This window comes from Myripristis murdjan, chromosome 4 (assembly GCF_902150065.1).
Source record: "Myripristis murdjan chromosome 4, fMyrMur1.1, whole genome shotgun sequence".
Taxonomy (NCBI): domain Eukaryota; kingdom Metazoa; phylum Chordata; class Actinopteri; order Holocentriformes; family Holocentridae; genus Myripristis; species Myripristis murdjan.
The window spans coordinates 24,840,490-24,859,402 of NC_043983.1; the positions used below are offsets into that span (position 1 = coordinate 24,840,490).

The 18,913-nt window shown below is 42.3% G+C and overlaps 1 protein-coding gene across 2 annotated transcripts in view; it reads right to left on the reverse strand.

Annotated features, from left to right (window-relative positions):
* The window catches only part of ror1 (receptor tyrosine kinase-like orphan receptor 1), a 150,565-nt gene that overhangs the window by 43,916 nt on the left and 87,736 nt on the right, over positions 1-18,913 (reverse strand). Inside the window, exon 2 of one of the 2 annotated variants that reach the window (XM_030050445.1) lies at positions 7,452-7,514. The exons of the other annotated variant lie outside the window; for it this stretch is intronic. Coding sequence (XP_029906305.1) covers positions 7,452-7,514 — 63 coding nt within the window. The remainder of the gene's footprint in view (positions 1-7,451; positions 7,515-18,913) is intronic. 2 annotated transcript variants of the gene reach the window in all.

Sequence of the window (18,913 nt, forward strand, 5' to 3'; positions counted from 1 at the left end):
CAGGAGTCACCGGCAAAGAAAATACACCCAAATATTTTGCATGATAATCTTGGGGAATCGCATGTTCCTTGAGGTGGTCAGAGGAAAAAAAAAAAAAACACTTTGGTGGGCCACCTAAGAGTTTAATGTGCAGCGAAAACATCAGTGCTAATGTCATGTAAAACCTCTGGAAAGTTCCTGCAACCCCAAAAACCCATCTTAGGTATGCAGAAATCCTGCTGGTCACACCGACTGGCCAAAACAAACAGGGAGAAACACACATAGAGCACAGGCAATCGCAAGTACTATTCACAGGAACATGAGTGAGTGAGTGTGTGTTGGGGTGGATGGCTGTGAGTAGAGAGGTTGAAGGGTTGAAGTGTGCTTGTAAACACACACACACACACACACACATACACACACACACACAAATCATACATATGTAGAATATTCATACTAATATGCACATTATGCACATAAATAAGCACATGCATGTACACATATAGTATGCACAAACAGTAGACCCCTCACCCGACACAACCAAAACACACACTCATGCTCCGAATTTGACTACTTAACTATTTCCAAATCATATTATTTCTTGTTACTGTGGTCTTATGCAAACACTTGGCATTTGCATGATTTCACAATCATTTTATGGAATTAATTCACGTTGCAATTTAATAATTTTACTCGAGTTTTTCACAAATTCTAGGACTGCCTTTTTCTTTTTTGTTTGACATCGGTGCATTTGATGAGGTCATGTGACATGATCAAGCAGGAAGAGGCAGGGAGGCCAAAGGTGGAGGGTTGATGGAAAATCAACACAGACACGTCCAAAAGAATTTCCTTGAACCTGGGCATAGCTTTAATTAACTGCTATCTTCTGTCACTCATTACAGCGAATACAAAGCGTGGTAATTAATCCAATGTAACAGAGCTGCAGCAGAGCGAAACCACAATTTTCATTTCCTGTGCTCCCGATAGCTGTCTGACATCTCTCCCTGGAGCTGTGGGCCTATCTGTGAGTGAGAGCATGTGAAAGCTTGAAGTAAAGTGACAGAAGAAGAGGAAAGAGAGGTGGAAAAGCAAATGAGACCGAGAGAAAATGATATGTTCAGAAAAGAGCGAGACATTAAGTCACTGCATTAATCACTTGAAAACTGTTTTGGTTATACAGCTGCTGCGTGACAATGACAGAAAAACCCACACCCACCACCTTAACTCAGCGCTCCCATTCTCACTAGCCGTCGCCATGGCAGCCCAGTGTTGTGGCTGCGTGCACGGCTTGTCTGCAGCTAACACACTGTCACAGGGCGTATGCAAAGTGTGTGTTTGTATGGCATGAGTCTGCAGTGTGTGTAAAGGAGATGAGTGGGTACGTTTGTCTTGGCATGCAGCCTGAAGAGTGTGAGCATATTCACACACATGTGCACACACACACACACACATTATTCCCCCTCATGCCCCAGGCTCGACACAGCAATGTGGTACTAACAAGTGTGTGACATTATGACACGACTCCCACCGCCCACCCAGCCACAACTGCTCTTCCCTCACCTCTCCCCTGTCTCACCCACTTTTTATCTGTCCTCCTCTCTCTCCCTGGAGAACTCTCTCCCTTATTTTCACTGTCCCATTTTTTCCTTTTTAAGGCACTGCAGCCAAAAGAAAACCTCTGTAATAGTAACATAGCAGCTAAAAAAATGGCCCTACAGACAAATTCTGTTAATATGTGAAATCAAGGGGACAAAAATAGGACAGATATTCAGAAAAATCTGTTTTCACTATCATTGTGTTCATTTATCTTTTGCAGTTTCAATAGATCTGAGGTGCTGTCATTTGTGGCTCTTTGGAACACTTCTTTTGTTTTTCATCTCTGGTAAAAATGAATAGGAGTTTTGGGTCTTATAAATTTACTGAGAAGTATAATTTGAAGTAATAATGTGGTTATTACAAATGTTAGCGTAACAAATTCATAAAAATGTTTTTGCAAACACGGTGTGGATGTTGCATGGCTTGGCTTTGAGCATGCACTTTGTTAGCAGAGAGGATCTTTCCTGTTACTCCTGCTGCTGCTTGCACTGCACAACCAGCCTCTGGTCCGATCCTCTTGAAAAAATAAATGTCAAAAATTGACACAGCCATTGTAAATCTAGTATTTAACTACACTGAAAAAGAACAGGCTTAACAATACAATGCCGTGTGAATTTGTGAACACAACTTCAAATTTGATCAAAATACAATTTCATTAATCTAGAGATGAATACTGAGTCAATATTAGAGCTAGAAATTTCAATATTTTAGAATCAATTCCATTTCACTTTGGCAAGCAAATGCTAAGGATACAGAATTGCTTATTTGTCACCATGTACAGGTCTGTTACCATTCTTTCCTGTCAAGGCCATCAGTCATCTTGTCTGAGAGGAGACCAGTATAAATAAACAGTTGGGTTTTTCTTTATTTTTCTTGACCCCGTTCTTACCAATCAGCAACCCTCTTAACCCTCATTTTTTTCAGTATCCGCCCTTCTTTCATTCCACGTATCTCACAAATCTCTCTGCTCATCTCTTCCCTTCCTCTGCTCCTTTACCCACCTCCAAACTAGATTCCCAAGCATTAAAAAAAAGCATACGCCATTTGGGTATGGGTGTGTGTGTGTGTGTGTGTGTGTGTGTGTGTATGATGTTGTTGTTGTGGTGGTGGTGGTGATGGGGCTACAGGAAGGAGGGATGCTGTTGCTTCCTGTCCCATCTCTCCCGAATCTCTGTCAGCACCCTTATGCAAACACTGAGTCGCTCAAAACAATATACAAACATGAACTGAGGAGAGCGAGGGGGCGAGAGGAAATAGGGAGAGGAAATAATTGAATTAACCGCAGATCTACAGATACCATATAAAGGCCACTTCATCCATTTCTGTATAAGCTGCTCTGTTGCAGAACCTGCATACCCAAATAATGACTTTAGGGTAAGCAACGGTCAACCTTTTCCCATGTTTTTTTTTTTCTTATTAGCCATCAATATAGACGTTAAGAATGCATAACCTACCAGCATGTAAGCCCCTTGTGCCCTCTATTTGCCTTAACAAGCCTTATAACTGGATTATTAGGTCAAATTTGATTACCAAATGTAGTAAGTGGTGTGTGTTTTTCCACTGATAGTGAGGTCAGACTGAGATATGAGCATAAACCAAAGAGAATGTTATCAGTGAGCAGAAAGTCCCATACATCTGGTCCATCTGTCTGTGTGCGGGACTTCCACAGGTTGCGCAGCTGATTTGTGTTATTTTACTTCTGCTCATTTTATTAACTCGTTTTCTCTCTCATTTTGCTATTTCGCTCTTCTTATCGATTGACTCTGGTTTGTACTGATTGTAATCGCCGTAAATGTCTTTAGATAACTGTTGGCATATTGAGACATCATGACTGAGTTCCCGCTGTACAAAGCACACTGCAAAAGTAACAGGCCATTTAGTCTCGTATTCATTGTTAAAAAGAAACGTTTTTCTTGAAACAAGTAAAAAAAAAAATCTGCCAGTGGGATGAGATAATCCCACTTGTTCCCAACCATATTGTTTTGAGGGTTTTTCTTGCCTCAAATGTCATTTTCTTGATCCCAGTGGGCTGATCTGCCTTTTTCTGCTTTGTTTCAACATATTTAAACCCGTTCCCATAAAAATTCCTTAAACAAATGAAAGTGCACTGGAAACAAATGGGATTATCTCATCCCACTGGCAGATGTTTTTGCTTGTTTACGAAAAAACAAACAAGGTTTCACTACTGTTTATGACACTAAATGACTTGTAAAGATGGAGGTTTTAGCAGTGCATTAGACCAACAGCATCTTCTTTTATCCCTTTCGTCCACTGTGCTGTTTACACTGAATTCGCTACATCTGCCAGCTCTCTTTCCAGCCAATATGACAAGTTCTCATCTCCCAAAGGTGAACATGTGTCATGACTGCAGCAGTGGAGCATGCTGGTAGCCTATAGTGTAGTTTTTGGAGAGAGAGATTGAGTGGCCTGATTGCTGGTAATGTGTGACTCAGATCAAGATAGCTCTGGTAGGACAAATGCTGCAGCACTCCTCCTTCACAGATCATCACCTTTCACACCTAGCACACACACACAGGCTTTAAAAATGCATGCACACTCAACATCTGCGAGGACACACCAACCACAGAGGTGTATAGGCCCCTACACCCACTGATAAAACATACTGTCATTGCTTCTGAGTAATGCATTAGTCTCCATGAGGGTGCAGGTGAGTATTAATCTGTCTATCCATCTGTGTTACACTGTGTTTGCACATTCAACTTGACTTTGGCTTCACACCTCTGCTCATATATTAGCGCACAGCCGACTTTTAAGACACTTCAATCGTTCCTTTTCATTCAGCACACACGTTGCAACACATCGTTACGGGGGGCCCGCTGGAAAAATATTGTTATCCAATGTCATGAGTCACGATTGCACTGGTGTGAATCTTGCTGACATGCCTTTATAACACTTCACTCTCCTAATCTTCAGGTTTATTTCCGCTGTATTATCCGAGCAGAACATTACTATACATATTAAATGAGAGCAGATTCACTTTCAAAGTATGCTTGTATGTCATGCCAAAGGTCATAACTGAGCCAATTTATCACCATCTCATTACTCGAGTTGATGGAAGAGAAAATGGTTTTTGGAGCAGTGTCCCTGCACACTTCATTAACTGCTATAATAATTAACAATAAAGCAGCGGGGAGCAGGAGGAGGTAAAGGAGAGACAGGAGGAGACGAAAGGAGATGAGAAGAAAGGTGAGGAGAAGAAAGAGGGCAGTGAGTGATGTTGCCGTGGATATGTTCGGCCAGTGTCTCAATAACAAAAGCCACTCTGGAGGTAATTGTCTCGTGTGGAGTGTTGTGGTATTTGGCACAAGGATCATGGTGAAACTCAAACCCTTGCTGCACACTGTCCCTTTTAATGTGGCAGACGGCTAAATGGTGCCCTGTCATCAACCTGCTTTTTCTTACAGTGGTTTTGTACAATCAAACACTCACACGCACACGCACACACACATGTAAACATACGCACCCACACACAACCACAAGATACACAAACTATACATGCCCCAAACTGGAGCAGTTACACAATACCTTTTGCAAAGTCATCACTTAATACCATATAGAGTCCTAAGGTTGTGCTAAAGAGGCTGTGCTCCGCAAGACACAGGCACAGGAACCCGAGCAAGTGCACAGCTAACTAAACATCCTGAGGACAAACTGAGGGGACTGCGTTTGCACTGCCAGCTATGGCTAAAACTAAAATTAATTAAGTTGGGGTCACTCTACAAAAGAAAACAAAAAGAGAAAGCACAAGGGAAAGAAAACAAAAAAAGCAACAGGATAAAACAAAACAAAGAAGAAGAAAGCAACAATTACAGACAGACAAGGAAAGCTCCAGAGACACTTAGCTCAGTAAACTATCAACATCCCTGATTTCAGCCCAATAATGAGCCTCTTTCACCATGATAGCTTCCTGCTACTGATGCGTACTGATAGAGCCAAGCTACCTGAATGCTGTCTGCTTGGCCAATCAAAACCATTCCCTCCCTGCAGACAAAACAAGTGGTGCAATCATCATCCATCCATCAGATAAGAAACAGATGTTGGCTATGGTCCTGAGCTCAAAATGACACACAAAGACACACTTTAAACACATGGGTACGCACACACCCGTGTAAACTTTGTAGGATTTCATATTTCATGTTGTTGTGGAAAAATAAAGCTGTCTCTTTGATTTGTTTTGAAACGATTCCTGGTTGTATTTATGACCTTTTAAACATCCTTGATTGGTCACCATAACCATTATCTTGACTAAACCGCTCAATCAAGTCCAAAAGCTACCGTTTCTGTCTTGCCTGTATGTTTATCATTGTCTGCTTTTGTGTACACAGAATCTGTTGTGGGACGGATATTGTGGGAGTTAGCCTCGCAAGAAGAAAATTTCGGCAAACCAGACAAAATGAGAGAGCAAACACAGAGGTCAGGTTCAATGAAGTCTCTTATTGAGGTTCTTCAAGGTCAGCGAATCTTCACGGTGGTTCAGGCAGACGTCGGTGCCCTTAGGACAAGAGAAACAGTGACAGAGAAGGAAAGATTTGGCTGCTTGACTCCAGGAAACGGTACTGAGAAAACATTGAGAAAATGACTCTGCCATTCATGAGAACAGCAGTTTGAAATGACTCAGTCAGCGTCTGCTCATCTCAGCCCGGGCAGCTACAGAGGAGGTGACCCTGACAAGAAGTTAAACGGAGGAATCCTCACTGATCAACGGCTGATAAGGACGAAGCTGTGGTTGACTGCCTGACCTAGTTTGTGTGGGAAATCTGCCTGGGAGACCCAATCAGCCTGTGAAGGGTTTTCATCTTCACACTGCATCCTACACTCGCTCGTCTTGAGGGAGGCCGGACCAGGTGGAATGCAGCATGCAAAATGTGGCTTGATAGCTCTCTAAAAGCCCAATAAATGCATACGACATGGCTGAACTATGCAACTCCTGGGAGTGCTTTGACACAATGCTCCAGTGCAGGCTAAGGAGCGCTTTCTCACCAAAATAACCAGACAGCTTAAGAATGCTGTTTGGGCCTGTTTAAATAAATTGAGATTGAAGGTTCACCAGTCCATAGCTTTCATGGTGGTAGGGTATAGCCATGCTGGGCCAGGGTAGTAGCTTTAAAAGGATCATACCAGTGGTTTTGCATGTTTAGCGTAATACCTATGAAATGGATATACTTCATGTTGCTGTTTATCTTTTCCCAAAGCACCCAAGTAGCACTGATGGCTCAATGTGGCACCAACTCTCTCACTATTTCACTATTTTGCTGGATAGATTTTGCAAAGGATCAGACAGCCTGCATTCTCCTCCAAATGTGGGATGTCTGGCCTGGTAAGAGGCAAATTCATCAAGCAGATGACATGATTCCACCAACACAGAATTCAGAAAAGAGGCAAAACCATTAAACGGACAGGTAAAGGGGAAAGGGGAAGTCCCGAGAGCTTCAGCATATTCTGAGGTTCCAATGGTAAGGTCTGCTTTAACAAAGAGCTAAAAGTAGGTCACTGGAAATTAAAGAAATGCAGCACACCTGCAACTGCATTCCCCACATGTTGAGTAGATCAGCGGGTAATACCTTCCATCAATTATCCATCCCAGCAGCCTACGCTGGAAGAATGGAAGATGTCTAAGGTGCTGAAGGTAATCATTCACAAAAGATGAGCCATTTTCAACACATCATTGAGAGTAGTTTCAGACAGCACATCTTGGTTCACAGTTCAACAGTCAGAGTACTGATATTAACTACATTTTTTTTTTTTTTTTTTGGCCGATGAGTGGTATTTTTCTTGATCTCTGCTTATGGATGTGTTGAAAATGAGATCTATTTTTGTGTGTGTGAGTGTGTTTGTGTTTATTTTAATGCCCTTACCATCGCTAGAGGTGTTCCATGAAGTTGTGGCTACCACACTGGGGTCTTGGGGAAATTCGGACCCTGTGGACAGAGGAAATGGAACAATCCATTTGCATGTTCATACTACCAGGACCTTGGGCTCTGGTGGCTCTCTTGCCATTTCACTGGATGGATCTTGCACTTTCCAGTTCAACTTAATTTATTTTAAAGTATATGATGTGTTTGATTTGATGGGCAGCATACGGTAGAGAGCTACAGGAAAGATGAAAGAGGAAGAGAGGGGATCCGAGCAATACAAGCTGTGAGCTGTGAACTCTAATCAACAACAGCAAAGTCACACTGCATCCATTAGCCAATAGGATGCCCCATATTCAGAGACCAGCAACAACAGTGCAGCAATAAGTTTTAGTTGAAGTCCTGCAGCATAAAAAAAAACAGGGTAAGCATCAAAGTGCCACGTGGCCCAATGCTGCTTTATGAATATCATGAGATAAGCAGATATCTTTCACAGGAGAATATATCCAAATCTTCCACTTTTCCAAATAAAAAGAAAATAATAATTGCATGCAGAGTCCTTCACACATACAAATACATTTTGTTGCTTGGTGAGTTTTAAGTCTTAATTCAGTCAAAAAATAACACAACTTGGAGTTCAGCTCTCTGCTTTTGCTAGTACAGATCAAAGGGCTGAATGTATTACAGGAAGCGTATCACCGAGCCATGTGGGCCTAATGCTGCGTTATTACTGGCTGACGACAGGACAGCTCTCTGCTTTTCATTACTGGAGAGGAGAGACAAAGAAAATGGGCTGCTCAATCCCACAGGCCAAAGGGTGATTCCTGACAAATGAAAAATCGCTGTGCAAGACTTAAAAAATGCACAGTGTTGACGAGGATGGAACCCAAATCAAAAGTTTTGTCTTCACTGATAAAACTGCAAGCATTAGTCAAACGTGCACATCCACATGCACCGCTGAATTTTGAACTGCAGCCCAACCGCGTACATGTGTACGTGTGTGGGTGTGTATGTGCGTGCACTGATGCAGGCTGGAATAGTTTAACATGACAAATGAGCAAAGTGCTGACAGGCAACTGAGGGCATCTCCTCTGGCACCCAGCATTCACCCACACCTGAAAACATAACCTCACTTGCACATATTGCATGTTTCCACACTAAAAATAAATGCAACTAATAATCAGCATTCTTAAATCTTACTATTCTGCAATGGACCCTACAAAAAATGTGATCAAACTTGGGATCTAATGCATGAATTAATGCATTCTTGTTGCTGACAGTTCCCCTCTCCTCATGCTGCCGGCATGAGGAGAGGGGTGCAATGTCTGCAGTCAAACACGCCCAGGTGCCCGACACAGGGTCCTGCTAATTGGGTGATAATTTGTCATTTAACACGAGCCATGTCAGGATGGTAACGCCTGCGTGCTGGTGGTTGTGAAATGAGCTGTGTTAATGAGCAGTGCTTTGGGCCTCTGCACCTGTTAGCGAGGGAGGAGGCGGGTTTGGCAACAGGCTCCGAACAACAGGCTAGTTCCTTTATGAGTTATGCTCAAGACCGTTGTAGGGAGTGTAGCAACGTTTTGGACATCTGAGTCATAAGATGCAGGCATTGGAATCATTTAAAATGCTTTTGCTTTTCTGTCAACGTGGAAATGAAAAAGTCGTATTACGGCCCCGCTCTGTTGCAATGTGTACTTGTCAGTCTTCAGTTGTATCTGCATGTACTTCACTGTAATTTTTTTTTTTTTTATCTAGTTTTGTCAACTTCATCTTATCTTCTGTTTTGTTATAGGACTCATGTTAACAATTTTATCCCTTTGCTCACTGATAGGAAATTTATGTGTAGCCTGTATGACCATATTGTCTTAAAACTGCATCAGGAACAGGTAGGGACTACTAGAGGCCTCGGCAGCGTCAGTGGTATGACTCTTGCAGATAGAAAGTTCTGAGGAAACGTTTGCTCAGGAAAAGACGGTTATCCATCAAAATGAGGATGTTCTCTATTTCATTCTATTTCTGTCTTTGTATTAATCTTTTTCTCTCCCCTATTTGGGTCACATCTGTAAGCTAGCCCTCTTTCACTGAGACAATCATGTGGAATATCTGGGGTAAATTGCAGGGTAATTTTGAGATTAGCTCTCTAATGTTTCTCAGCAACAAAGGGAGGCAGTTGTATTAGGGCCATTTTTTAATTAGGTCCTAAAAATAGGCATCGGTGCCTGGTCCTGGGTCAGTCCATATCACTGGCTCTTGAAATTGTGGATCTAGCCCAAACACAGAGGCCTGTTTCTGATGCTTCCCCACCTATTATTTAATTGCATTTTGCATTTTTAGAAACTTTGTTTGCCAAGTTGAATCCATAAAAAAGAAAGCCAGGTCTATAAAATGGCAAAACAAAGAAAACAACATGATTAAGCTGTCTTAAGTTTCAGCTCAAACTATCCTTTAAGCTTCATAGAAAAAACTTACAAAAAAGATGAAAAGATTTCAAATAGTTCTATATTATTTGAGATGTACTTAGCTGAAGCTACGAGATACCTAAACAGCCTGAAAAGTGGACAAATCTCTTGCATAATGACAAAATCAAATGCTCTTTATGTTTGCTCAAGTGATTGGTTGACATTCAACTCATACGGATGTCATAAGGATGGGGCCCCATAATTGGCTGTTGATAATATTATTACTGTAATCTTTTAATGCATGTGCTTGGGAAAAATTATCTGTTGGAATTCCCCATTCATGAAATGGCCCTGAGTCTGTTGTGTGCCGTCTCTTGAGCCAAGAGACAAGCTGACTCTTAGCTTGCTATCTACCATTTCACATCACTTCCACTTTAACAGCGAGCATACAGTTTCCCCCAAGTGTCTCTGCACTGATATCATCTTCATCCACTGGCATTTATCAGGCTGAATCTTAACTGTTTAAACTCCTGAATTTAATTTCCCCCTATGTAGAAAAAGCACGCAGAAAGGCAATATAACCTGGATCTCAGATCAAGTCGTGCATATTTCTATGAGTGTCTATAATGATAGGGGCCATTTTATTATGGCAGTGACACTTACATCCCCATCAAAAAATGTGATGTCTTAAGACACTTCTTATAGCGTCACATTTTCCCTGGTGGCTGTTGTGGCATACTTCATATGAATGGAAGTTATCGAGCCCCTCCTTTCATTTACAATTGAGTGCCAGTCAACACTGATGGCGAAGTACAAATGGGTAACACCACGGTGCCTTTGAGGAGTCCAGATGTCAAATCTCAGAGAAGAAAGTTCCATGAGTGCGACGTCTGATCCCCATCCAGCTGCACTTGGCTGATGATGATAAAAATCACACAGGGACAGGAGCTTAGCCCATATAAAGGTCTGAGATTTTGTGTGACTTAACTGTGACAGTGCCATATGGGATTTGGTGCAGAACCTCAAACTCAAGCATGGGAAGGAGGGCAAAAAAGGAAAGGAGAGTGAGAAAGCAAGAGAGAGAAAGAAAGAAACTCAGAGGGGAAAGAGCAACCAAATCAGAAATGTTCAATTTGAGCGGTTAAGCGTAGCAACTAATACGCTGTTATATGGTCTGGGGGGTTGAGCTTGGAGCCAGGGTGGTTGGTGTGGTGAGTGAGACTGATGTATGAGCTCTCCCGCTCTGTTATTAGGGCCTCTCCCAAGGCCCTCTTCTACCCCTATTAGCTGGAAAACTGACCTGGCTCAGGGGTTACCCTGGAGGAATAGCAAACCCACCATTTTCACTATGCAGACTTTATACTCCTATCTTAAAGAGGTGATAGGAAAGATGGGTGTAGATGAGAAACAATTTAGGATTCTCTTGTGCAATTTGCCTTCATTAGATCTTCTGCTCCATATGAGTTTGTCTCTTTTTTGTCCTCCCTCTAACACCTCCCCCTCTCTCTGTGTTCTTTTTTGTTTATTATCAGTGAGATGCTTTTAAGATGCTTTTAATGAGCAAGAGCTTTCATTTGGGAATCAACTCTCTCTTTGTCTCTCTTCTCCCTCCTGCTTGGTTCCCTGCAGGACAAAACGAAAACATATTTGTGCACATCTAGCCCCTTCAATTACCCAACCACTGAGTTGCAGACAGCGAGAAGAGAGAGTCCTGCTTATATCCTGATGTTGCGTGCATCCAGAACTCATCTAAGAGAGTTCTGGATGCATGCATAGAGCTCAAACTGCCTTAATGAATTATTAGCGTAATTAAGTTTAACATTGGAAATGAGTGGAAAGTTACAGTCTTGGCAAGAGGGGAGCGATTTGAGAGAATACAGTTTTTTTTTTATGCCAAGGGAAAGAGAAGAAAGAGTGGCAGAGGAGCTGGAGACAAAGAGAGGGAAGAAGACATGGAAAGTGTGAGACTATAGAAAAATAAAGAGAGAGAGAGAAAGCGTAAAAGAAAAACTCAATAAACCTGGGATAAAGGAGCTCATAAAACCTGTGTTTCAAGGGATGGGCTTGAGTCCCACTGGGCAGACTGCAGGTTTGTGTTGGCCCGAGCATTTATCCACTGTCATTGTGTTAAATGGGAATCGCTGCTACAGTCATCAAGCCCTGGGCATCACCGAGACAAAAGACTGACAATGTGAGTGAAGACCACAGGCAGAGGGAGATAGAGAGACAAAGAGTTTAAGGACGGATAAAAAGAGAGTGGGAAGGCTGTGACCTTATTGACAGACAATGAGGGCTTAAAGGACCATGCTAGTTCTATTTGAGTTATTCTGAGCAGTTGTGAGCATATCTGTCGATCACAAATACCTTCTTTTGTTAAGTACATGACGCCCATATACTCACAAAATGTAATTAGCTATGTGTACAGCAGTAGTTTAAGTGAACCCTGACCTCTAAGCTACCAAAATATACTCTGTAGCCCCTTATATGGTCACAACGATGACGAGAAATCCCCCTATGGTCCATTATACAACGTCTGTGTATATGTGCATGTAATATGGAGGCACCCATCTGAAGGTGTGTGTGTGTGTCGGCGCGTGTTTGTGTGCGTTCCCAGGCTCAAAAGAGCCGTACAGAGGAATGAAAGCAGGCCGTTCACCTGAGGACATCATGGACCAAAGAACACAGTCGCTAAATAAATGAGCTCTCTCTCTCACGCACACAAGCATCGCCTTAGAAAGTTCTGCTCTGTAACCTTATAACACCACAGATGGGGGGAAGGAGAGAGGGAGAGAGAGAAAGAGAGGTGAACAGGAGGCTGTATGACAAGGCCCTGTTTGGATCAGAACAATAGACAACAGAAGTAGAAAGGTCTCAGGTTCCACCACACATTTGCCCCAACATGAAAAACCACAGTAGAAAAAAAGAGTCATTGTTTCCCCTAGAAATCACACAGAGGCCAGCAGTGATGAGTATTTTAAGTCACGTCAAACTGCAATTTTTTCCTGATAAATTACGGTTTGACATAACCTCAAATATACAATAAATTTTTGGACAATGACAGTGCAGGGTTTTCTCTGGCTTTCAACAGGCTGTCAGTTCTTTCTGTGGATTCTGGATGAATTTTCAGCATTATTTATCGCTGAGGGCTTTGATGATGTTAGCGGTTTCTATGTGTCTTCTGGAGCCACAAACAAGACCAAATCTGATGGCAATGAAATGTGACTACTACCAAAGTGTCCGATCCAGTAGAGGTGTGTGGAGGCACCAACATTTGTATTTGTATTTATATTTGTTTGGGGCAAAATAATTCGGATTTGGGGAAAAAAAAGTGGGTGTGGCTCAAACCGGACATGCTTTTTTATAGTTGGATTTTAACCACAAAGAGATACAAAATGTCTGAAATTCCCGACATAGATGTATGAAATCCACTCTAACGACTATGCATTCTGCAAATCAAAAGACTGGACAGCATTTTACGATGTTAATGCTTAAAAATTGAAATATCATTGAAACTGCAATATATGCTATATCCAAATAGCAAGGGTTACAGTTTCTTTTAATAAAGGTAAAATGCATGACAAAACATTGTTGCAAATAAAGTACTTCGGTGTTGTATTTTGATTTTATTTTCCAGATGTAAGAAAACCAAATGTTTGCTTGATAAAGACCTCAGCAAAAATCACACCATGGTTATTATAATAGCTTCTTCAGTGAAAATGAAAATGAATGTTCAGCTCTAACGTTAGTATAATTTTGTGTGGGTGATTTGCAGAACAGTTAGGTGCCATACTGAGCTCACCCCACCCCCGATGCTCCTGTCTAGATGAGGAACACGTCAAACCGGGTGGTTACATTATGGCTGGTGGAGCGGGGGGCGGCGAGATGCTGGTGGCTCACACTGTGTACACTGAAACCCAGTCACACCTTCTCCGTTACAGTAAGGCCAAATAGGGCTATAGGTTACTAATGCCACGGCCTATACTTAAAATGTGTGCGTCATGAGATCCAATTAAGTGGTAACCTTTCTAAGATAACACATATGCACAATTTTGGCATTGACAATTCCTGTTCATATCTACAGCTTCATAATATTTTGATTTTTCCTTCAGTCTAAACTGATATTCATGCAGATGTGCAATTCAGAGTTTCCAGTCCACCTGACATGCATGCCTGTGAGGAAACAGCAGCATCTGGACAAAATCTATGTGAACACGGAGAAAATGATGCATTTTATTATGAAAGGGCTGGTTCTTGAGCTCGCTGGGTTTGTCTGGATGCAGTAAACCCATCTCCTTTGCCTTAAAAAGTTAGTCATGCATTACAGACCTTAGTTTATATTAAGCTACAGCCCATCTGACAAATTATCTGTTTCATAATCACAGAAATCCTGCTTTGGGAATAACTCAGGGCTGTGCTGATGGCTCTGGATAAGCCCTGCCAAGCCCCGGAGTGGGGAAAAAAAAGGGAGTCTTATTGCCCTGTTGGGTGAAGCAGCGTAATGCACAAGCCTCTGCTGTCCCTGTGAGGCTCCACAGTGGAAAACAGGCTAAAGCATAAGCCCTGGTTAGCCCATTTTGGGTGAGGCTCCCCTCGGCTCCAGTTACCAGTGGTGTACGCAGACCAGTGAGGAATGCGCATAAGCATGTTACCACCTACTGTGCAGCTCATCTATTTTCACCTGACAGGCCAGGGACAAGTGTGTGTGTGTGTGTGTGTGTGTGTGTGTGTGTGTGTGTGTGTGTGTGTGCGAGTGTTAGCTCATGCACACTACTTTCCGGCAAACCCGATCGCTTCCAAGCAGACAGACTGAGCTTTGAGACCTTGACGTAATCTACAGAGGTATCCGTCTGTCTGTGGAATGTGAATATAGTCATCTCACCTGCCTGTTAGCGACTGATTTTATTGCCCTGGACGTGCGAGGCAGTCTATTGTGCAGAAAGAGCCTAGTGTATGTCTGTGCTGATGTGTGTGCATCATGTGCTGTGTCTACATGTATGTGTGTGTTTGTGTGTGGGCCTGTGTCATGCCTCAGGTGTAGAAAGCCAGATTTAAGACCATGACGCAATCTAAGGCCACAGTCAGTCAGTCTGTCTGTCTGTGTGTGTGTGGGACATGAATATAGTCATCTCACTTGCCTGTTTGTGCATGACTTTTCTGTATATGATGCATGGCCGGCGTATCATGTGTGCCCGGAGTGTGTGTCGCTGTGGATAAGACACACGCCACGTTGCATGCCTGCTCATACTCATGCATTGGACATTACCTTGTGTGTGTGTGTATCTGCTAAGGTGCAGCCAGGGACACACACGTACCCGATAAGCTCATAGCCCGCATTCCCAGATTCTTTGTGGATGATGAAACCAAAAGGTGAGGCCCCAGCAGATGGAATCTGGGAACGCCGGGATAATGCTGCTGGATTTAGAACGTCACTTGGATTTAAACATCATGTGACGACGGTATAACCGGGCGCCTTTCCAAAACCATTCGGTACGTCCACTGGAATTTCCACACTCGCCAGGTTGAATCTCCGCTCGTCTGCCAGATGGATAATGACTGAAAAGTGTTGGCAGGCCGGTCTAAATCAATCAGAGGCATGAGCGTTTAGGCCAGATATTATTAATCAAGTGCAGGATGTTAGATTGAAATGTCACGTCAGGCATGGTGATGGTGTAATTTGGAGAACATTAGCACTATTACCCACATTTCTGTTGGCCTGTCTTCCATCAGACCAGTGGTCATGGTTGTTTTCAGTGACAGGATATAAATGGAGACTCACAGTCATATGAACACAGAGATCCAAACACAGATCGAATAACGCAATTCAGTGTGTGGGTGGATTGGCAGAGCAGCAGGTATCTATCTATTGGTCTTTGTCTGATTCTTTATACACTTTAGATACAGTTATTATACATACATCAATACATCTTGATTGCTGTTCAGCCTATTACACTCATTCTTCTCCCAGGAGCTCTGCAGACCACCTAAGTGGTCAGAGCTTCTACGACAAAAATGAATAGGGTCTCTGATTCCATTTGCCAATAATTTCATCATTTATATTTTGTTAGACTGTGCTATCAGAGTGGATCCATTACATGTGTTATGGCCTAATCTGGTGTTTCCCCACTGGGATGAAGGGCCCTATATGTCACTATGACAATCAGTCAAATCAGCAGTTAGGTCTAGAGGGCCATATCTCCAAATCTGTTTTGGATTTTGTAAAAGTCATGCTGCCTAGAGGATAAACCATGCCAATTCTGGTGACCCTATGACCTTTTCTCTAGAACCACCAGCAGGCCAAATTGTTAATACTGCACACTAATATCTCAGAAAAGGTTTTTTTGTGCATTGCCATGAAATTTTGGGAAGGAATTGTAACATACCAGGAAGTTTCCCAGCAGGGCATCTGCGCCTCAAATACTGCACTTGCAAAATAAATATTTGCAATCACACTAGGACCAGAAACATGTCCCGAGATGTTACCTTCAATTTCAACTGCTTTTAAAATTGCAGCTTCAAACTTGTTCTACACCATAGCAGCAAACAGCTTGGCAATGTCAGCTTTGGACCTAGTTTGAAGCAATAGTTTTGTACCCCAGTGTGTTTTCCCATTCTGCTGTTATGGCAAAGGAACTGGAAGGTCTGAATCACTTCAGTGATCTATTCCTGATCAATCATATCAACACCACTCAGATACCCCAGCTGATATATTAGGGTCATTTTGTGCTCTAGGGAACATAAACATTACTAATTGTACCTTTAACATCTTATTTTATGCTGTAGGTTTTAACTTTTCCACCACTCTATTGATTTGAACTAATTGACCTGTTACTGAGCTGGCTAGTGTGGGTCTGACAGAGATAAACTGTGCTGAATGATTCTGGGCTGCCGCTGAGAAACTGGGTGTGGGACATCATGTCTCCGTCATCTGACTCTTAGTCAGCTCTCACTGACTGACGCTACACAAGAAATCCGATTCCAGGCGAGAGAGAATGCAAAAGAGAGACACAGAGAAAGTAAAATAGTGAATATACAGAGAGAGGAGAAGGGAGAGAAGAGATAGACAGACACATACAGAGATTGAGACACAGAGGGAGATGAAAGAAAGGAAGAAATGCCAAGTGCTCAGGAGATATTCATTCCAGTAAAAACTGCCCGGTGTTATTCTTATTCTCTGGTTTTCCAGCCCTATATTGGAGACGTAGCCTGGGCTGCCAGCAGTGAGAGTCTGAGGCAAGCAGAGAGCCTCTGAGCCATTCCAGCACGCTTCCCTGTCAATCACACTGCCGCTCTACAGGAACCTCTCCTCATCCCAGGTTAGGAAAATAATCGCTGGCATTCCTCCCCGCGTTTACAGGAAAAGGTAGCTGGCTAATGAGGAAGACAGGAGCGTGGAAGAAGGAGAGCGAAGGAGAGACAAGTGGAGGAAAGGGCAAGCCAGAGCACTTTGTCCCCAAACAGAGAGCTGTGGGCCGGTCCAAAACCAGGGACGCAAACCCAGACCTTCACCGTCCAAAACACTTTCCGCTACTGCAGAAAAAATGATGTAGGGAAATCATAGGGAAACCATACTGCAAAAATACATTCACTTGTACTGAAAATGCTGATCAATTCAGCAAGTTTCAAAAGATATTAACAGTAGCCAATAGGGCCGGGCAATATGGACAAAAAATAAAATCTTGATTTTACTCAAGCATTTCAGGATTCACAATCTCCAATTTAGATTTTTCTGGTTTTTCACTTAGTACTAGCTGATGGAAATCTTTGTGGGCATGATCACAGGACTGGGAATTTGCACATATATTCTGTGCACATCAGTGAAATGGGGCTTGTCTGACAGAGCGCTCAGCTGCTACTATAAAATTATAAAGTGCAAAATCTCCATTTTACGATTCAGCTGTTTTTTTTTTGTTTGTTTGTTTGTTTTGCACTGATTTAAAACATAAACTTGAATTAATCAATTTAATCGATTTATCACCCAGCCCTAGTACCCAACAAAAGTATTTGCATATGTGACTTATTCAAATTATGTTGTCGATATTCTTAACTATGCCTAAACAGTCTATCCAATACAGGGCTGCATCGTGATGGATTGGTCATATTAAGGCTAAAATCCTCATCTCAAGGCCTGTTATTCAACTGTGACCTGGTTCTGCATCCCAGAGTGACTCATTCTCCATAATGTGTGGAAAACATAAACAAGAAGCTCTCATTCAGATAAATAAAAGTTGTTATGAGTCTGATATGCAACACCTTGAGTTTAAGACACAGAGTCTTTGCTCTAGCATGGTTGAATGTCAAGACATCATAATCACAATCAATAGCTGACAGACAAGAATAAACTGTGTTGTGCCATGTATATACGATCCATTGCACAGTAAAGTAATAAGAGCAGTTCCATATTGCTCATGCTAGCTAGGTAATATATCGAATTTACTAAAATGTGTCCTACAGCATATTAATCCATGAAGCAGAATAATGTCGGCACAGTAGTTCAGATGATATTTTCTATACCCGCATTTCCCATAAAAACGTGTCTGACAAGACCTTTTCTTTTGTAAAAGGCCTCTCTGGTACAATTAAGAATGTCAACACCTATGCTCAGTTTATTATTTAAAAAGTTAATACTTTTAAAACATCACGGCAAAACAAGAAAAAACAAAAAGTGATTTGTTCCCACAGTTTGGCTTTGACAGCTCTGCAGAAACTTTTGCACAGGGGTTTCGATGTCAGTCGGGTGTCCTGTCAGTTTGGCGAGGGAAAGAGCTCCATATTTCACTCCTGTCTTCAGTTTGACGATCAGTTAAGGTGCACTGGGATCCTGCTCAAGACATTTTGGATGGATTCACGCTGTTTTAGCTGCTTGACTGCTAAAATTTTGTGCTGACTACTGTAGACCACTGTCAAGAGCCAGGCTGCTGCTCAGTCCTTCTTCTTCTTCTTTTAGTTATTTCAGTCTGCACACAGTAATCCCCGAGAACTGCTGCTGAAATGTGATTTCTGCTTGCTGAAGTCTATAAAGCAAAATATTTTATTCTGTCTTTTGCTACTGTATCCAAATAGTATAGA